General features: G+C 36.9%; 1 protein-coding gene across 1 annotated transcript; it reads left to right on the plus strand.

Moving 5' to 3' along the window:
- The first annotated feature begins 3,349 nt into the window (after positions 1-3,349).
- On the plus strand, positions 3,350-5,840 carry LOC111463521 (casein kinase II subunit alpha-4, chloroplastic). The gene is made up of 8 exons (XM_023107484.1): positions 3,350-3,550; positions 3,720-3,877; positions 4,007-4,097; positions 4,602-4,667; positions 4,979-5,061; positions 5,175-5,238; positions 5,329-5,397; positions 5,646-5,840. The coding sequence occupies exons 1-8, from the start codon at positions 3,350-3,352 to the stop codon at positions 5,703-5,705; spliced, it is 792 nt and encodes a 263-aa protein (XP_022963252.1). The 3' UTR covers positions 5,706-5,840.
- The last annotated feature ends 6 nt before the right edge of the window (positions 5,841-5,846 follow it).

The following is a 5,846-nucleotide window of genomic DNA, read 5'->3' on the forward strand; positions in this document are numbered from 1 at the left end:
GGGGGGGGGGGGGGGCAGAATGAAGGAGTGCCTCACACCAATGGGGCAGACTTCAATGCACGTAAATCCAATCTTCGAGATAGGTCCAATTGAACCAAGATTCTTAGAATGGTTGGTTTCTGAAGGCATCATCGTGGATGAGGGTGTGAGGTATTGTTAGATAAACATGACTCATCACAATGGTATAATATTGTACACTTTGAGCATAAGTTCTCGTATAGTATTCATTGATTATAAATTCATGATCATGCAAAGGGTAGGCGCGCGGTACTCACTGTCTTCACAAATTTGGGTACTCATAGGAACAGGTCAAAAATAACTTTCTTCTTATCATATGTATCAACAGTTCCAGAAACTCACACGAGCAAAATCACAAACACCTGATATGCACACAGAAGCTGAAAACTAATTGCAGAGCAACACGATTATTAAATATAAGATGGGTGAAACCCAAGCTAATCGACAGCCGTCGTGCTTTCCATGCGAAGGAAGGATCTCTGGGATTGTTGATCCACCTAATGCTGTGGCTACCATGGGTTCCCCACACCCATCTTCGACCCAGGGACCTTCCATTCTCGGACTGCTTCAGCTCCTTCGGGCCGCAGTACTAATATCTAATTTCATTGGCATTGTTGAGCCCCTCCGACTTTGGGCTGACAAATCCCCGGCCCAAACCGGGTTTCTTCAAGAAAATATATATATATATATTTCAATTGTCCCATAAATATATTAAAAAAATGTTTACAATGGTAAAAAAATCAGCCAACCTACACTTTTTGGGATTAATATTGCAAAATTGATCAAAATTCTCAAATGCACGTGTTCGACGATGATCGAATAAACCATCTAAATTCAAGAAATAAAAAGATATAGCATATGGTTAGGTCGTTTTCAATATGACAGGATAAGAATTGGTTGTTATTGATAATATAGAGTTTAATAAGAAACAGACATGTTTGTTGGACCAATAGTTGGTTTGGTTTTGAACGCACACCATGACATTTTCCATGTCAACATAGATGCATGTTCTGTAAGTTATTGGTCTTCAAAAAGTTTACGACCAACTTTCTATAAATTTCGGTATATTGGGTAATTTAGTTCTGGCATCGTTTATAGTTTGAACCGTCGCATTGATGTGATTTCTATTTATAAGAACTTTGTTTTCAGAACTTTTATGATTTGAAAAAAGAAAACAAACAAAATTAAAAAGAAAAAGAAAAAAGAAAAAGAAAAAAGAAAAAGAAAATAGGGTGGATTTTGGTTTCAATCAGGGAGTTGATTGCCATAAGGGCGCTCAATTTCAAAGTTTCTTCCGAGTTCCAATTACCCCACCCATCTCTCTCTTCTCTTTTCTTTTCTTCTCACCTCCTCTCTTATCCGCCCTCTCTCTCCGCCAATCCGTGTCTTCAATCCTCCTCCTCCTCCTTTTCCGTCGGATTTCTTCGTCGGCGGCCTCCTTATCTCGTTTCCGACACCACCCTCCGCCGCACAGGTTCAAGCCGCTTCTGCGTTCGTTGTCCCCGCTAGGAACCCTGGCGCAGAAGATCGGGAAATCGATTCGTCGCCCTGGCGCTTCTTCGAAAGCTAGGGTTTATGCCGATGTTAATGTGATCCGACCCAAGGAGTATTGGGACTATGAGTCCCTCACCGTACAGTGGGGGTAATTGTTTTTCTCCTTCGTCACTTTTTGTTTGTTAGGGATAGCTTTTTCCGATTTAGTTTGATTGGTAGAAAGAGCTGGGGCGGAACTGGACCTCGCTAGGTTTGTATTGGAACGGCCTTTTTAAGTTCATGTCCTAATATATAGCTTCTTGCTTTCTTTATTGGTAGCAAACTCTACGGCGCCCTGGCTTACTTCTTCTTTAGTCGCTTAATTGTACGAGCTTATGCGAATATGTTTCGTTTAATTTCCTTTAGCCTTCGGAGGTTTCCAAGCGTGGGATGGGTCATGAATTCCATTTCCAAAAAGAAGTTTTGCATTTGAATGAAACTAATGTTCTTACCTTCTTTGGATAATGGTGTTCGTTTTACAGGGACCAGGATAATTATGAGGTTGTGAGGAAGGTGGGGAGAGGAAAATATAGTGAGGTGTTTGAGGGTGTTCATTGCACTGACAATGAGAAATGTGTCATTAAGATTCTTAAACCAGTGAAGAAGAAAAAGGTAAGTTTTGTTTTGTCAAGGATACTGCACGGACGGTTTAACATTGTTGTGTAGTGGTACTTGTACATCTGTAATATAGGCATCTCATTGCATTGACCATGGGAAATAATAGCTTGGCAGACATCGTGTATTTTCTTCTTCTATTATGAACCGTGGCTAATCTTAGAATTTGATTTTTTAAGTTCTCAGTAAACTAATGGCACCGATTGCTTGCTTGCTTTCCTTATTGTGATTCTTCCTTTCTCTTTGCCCAACAATTGTCGCGCAATAGTTTGCGTATTTGCATGTTTGTCTTGTTTGTTGTCTAGGAAGCTTGATCACTATTTTGTGTAGAGTTTCCTGTTCTACATGTGAATTTCGACTGTCCGTTTTTCTTGTCAAATTTATCATACATGTTGGAACCACGTGAGGTTCAAGGAAATGAGGAAAAACAATTTATGATTACTTCAAAGTTAGACATCCATACGTATGCATCTAGGAACTAAAGAATAAATGGAAAGGTACAAAAACCTGTAAAAAATAAGTAGGGAACAAGAGGAAACAAATAATTGTGTTAAAGTAAAATTCAATAGTGGAATTAGAGGATGTGGAAATAAAATAATTTTGTTTAAGGGACTGGCTATGATTATTGTTCCCATCATCACAACATTTTTTACCTATGATGGTAAGTGTTCTGTCGTTTTGTCTGTCTATGCTCACGCTTCTAAGGCTTTTGATGCCTTCCTAAAATTACTTTACTTAAATGTCATTTATTTATGACTTCTGACAACGGCTCTAGTTTTGTTTTAGCCTCTAGATTTTGATTACAATCACTTCATGTGGGATTCAGTTAATTAGACATAGTTTAGGATGAGTTTTATATTACGAAATGGTATCAGTGTTCATCGTTTCTGTCTTTGGGGATTTAGGAAAATTAAAGGATTTGCTTCTTTTCTTCTGGAATATTCTTGAAGGTCTAATAGTCAGATTACCAGACCCTCATCTATTGCTCACACATGCATATTAGTCATCTTATTATTACTATTTTTTTTTTTTTTTGTTAACAAACAATTTATCAAGTTGAATCTTATCTCTAGTTTTAACATGCTTTCAAGCTCTTCAGAACTTGCAAAAACCTGCTTACTTCCTTTCTATTCATTTGAACCTATTGTATTTTCAAGATGTCATATTTTGTTTGTTTTACTCAATGCAGATTAAGAGGGAGATAAAAATACTGCAGAATCTTTGTGGGGGTATAAATATCGTGAAGTTGCTTGATATTGTTCGAGACCAGCAATCGAAGACCCCTAGTCTTATATTTGAGCATGTTAACAATCTTGATTTTAAAGTTCTTTATCCAACACTCCTGGACTTCGATATTCGCTACTACATATATGAACTTCTAAAGGCAAGCATATAGTTTCTGATCGTTTTTATTGCCATAATAAGTGAGCAGTTTTCTTGTATGCCAACTGCTTGCTGGTGTTGCAGTTGCTTTATTAACCCCCAACCCCATAGTTTTTATTTGACTTTGCTGACTCTAGGTGCGTTCATGTTGTTGGATACTGTATGTGCAGGCATTGGATTATTGCCACTCGCAAGGAATTATGCATCGAGATGTCAAACCTCATAATGTGATGATTGATCATGAGAAACGTAAACTTCGTCTTATAGATTGGGGTCTTGCTGAGTTTTACCATCCTGGGAAAGAGTATAATGTTCGTGTTGCTTCAAGGTTGTTTGTCTGTGAAACTGTTTTATATTCAAATTAATATATTAAGATTTATTTAGTTGCATTTCTAAGTTTGTTGTAAATGATTTTGGATCAATATGTTCCCTTCATAATTTTGTTGAGTACTTGCAGATATTTCAAAGGTCCAGAACTTCTTGTTGATTTACAAGATTATGACTACTCTTTGGACTTGTGGAGTCTTGGTTGCATGTTTGCCGGAATGGTGAGTAATTTGTTAATATCTTCAATTTCTGATATTACAATTTTCTGGTTTAATAATTGCTAAAAGTTTTATTAGAGATTCTAACATCTTACAATTATTTACTTGAGTTACATGTAGGATTATATTTTTTCATCGTAAGCATGTGGAAGACAAATGGACTCATATGTTACTGAGGTCTTCATACATAGTTGATGGTAGTATAGGTTAATTTGGAAGTGGCATGCGTTGCATTTTGTGGTGGTTTCTGAGTTATATTGTTGTTTCATTTGAATTTGGGCTTCTTTTCATGATATTTTGTGATTATTAGAATTTTTTATGTTCTACCCCCACCAAAAAGAACGAGAACTCTCTAGTTGGGATGTAGTGGACATTATTTTACTTTCCTATTCATCCTCAGATGGAAGCTGCCTTGATTGTTCCATATTCCACTTGTTTAGCTCTCTAAAGAAATATTCCTCTCGTATAGAATTGCTTGATACTTCTAATTGTAATTTGTGCTGTCAGATTTTCCGAAAGGAGCCATTCTTCTATGGACATGATAATTATGACCAGTTGGTTAAAATAGCCAAGGTATGGAATATTCTTGAATTCAATTTTCATATTTTGTTCTATTCATACAGTTAATATAATTTTTGTGACAAGGTTTTGATCCTATCCATTTGTATTTTCCAAGTTACTTATCTCACCTTCATATTTTATTGGATTTTTGCCGGGTTATTTAATCTTTTAATTGAATGAAATGCTTTATAGTTTAGTTTATCAGTGCACGCTGTATGCATGTCGTTCATCTGGATATAGTTTCGAATGGATAGAATAAGTAAACGTACTCTCCTTGAGAGGTAAAGGTCAAACTTGATGTTTATGGTCTTCTGCTGTAACAGGTGTTGGGGACAGATGATTTGAACGCATACTTGAATAAATATCGAATAGAATTAGACCCTCATCTTTCGGCTCTTGTTGGGAGGTTTGTTCTCAAGCGCTCGACTCCTTGCATTTTTATTTTGTGCTGGTAATTGGCAACTTCACTTCGATTTCTTTTGTGATTGCTTACTTTATTTTTTAATAAATTTGATGAAGGCATAGTCGAAAACCTTGGACCAAATTCATTAATGTTGACAATCAGCATTTGGCAGTCCCCGAGGTAAGACGTCAGAAAAGTTCTCATTTTATGACATAGTATTTTGTTTGTTTAGGGTCAATTTTTCTGATCATATTTATTATACATTTGAAGGCTGTTGACTTCGTTGATAAATTGTTACGCTATGACCATCAAGAAAGGCTAACTGCTAAAGAGGCAATGGTAAAATTTCACTGCACTAAAGCATTTTATTCTTCTCTTTTAGTAAGATTCATGATATGTCTCGCATCCTTGAAGTTTTGTGGAAAACACTGTAAAAGGACCTTGTAGAAGTGATCATATGACCACTCTCTGTGAGCGTCGAATGAAGTGAAACAGGAAGAGGGCCATAATACATACTGAGATGTAATAGTTTTATATGCCTTGGATTTTTATGATGAGTTCATGATTGTTTGTTGATATAAATGCAGGCCCATCCATACTTTTTCCCCATTAGGAATGCAGAAAGCAGCAGAACTCGGAACCAGTGAAATCCATTCCAGGTGGGAAACTGACAGCAGCGTGCCTCTCTCTAATCTTTCTCGTCTCTGTATTCTTGCAAATCCTCTGTTGTGATGTTTAAGAAAACTTTCATTTGGTGTAACGAGGAAATGTGCCCCCCCCCCCCCCCC

The sequence above is a fragment of the Cucurbita moschata genome, unplaced genomic scaffold (assembly GCF_002738365.1).
Source record: "Cucurbita moschata cultivar Rifu unplaced genomic scaffold, Cmos_1.0 Cmo_Scf00028, whole genome shotgun sequence".
In the NCBI taxonomy this organism is placed as follows: Eukaryota; Viridiplantae; Streptophyta; class Magnoliopsida; order Cucurbitales; family Cucurbitaceae; genus Cucurbita; species Cucurbita moschata.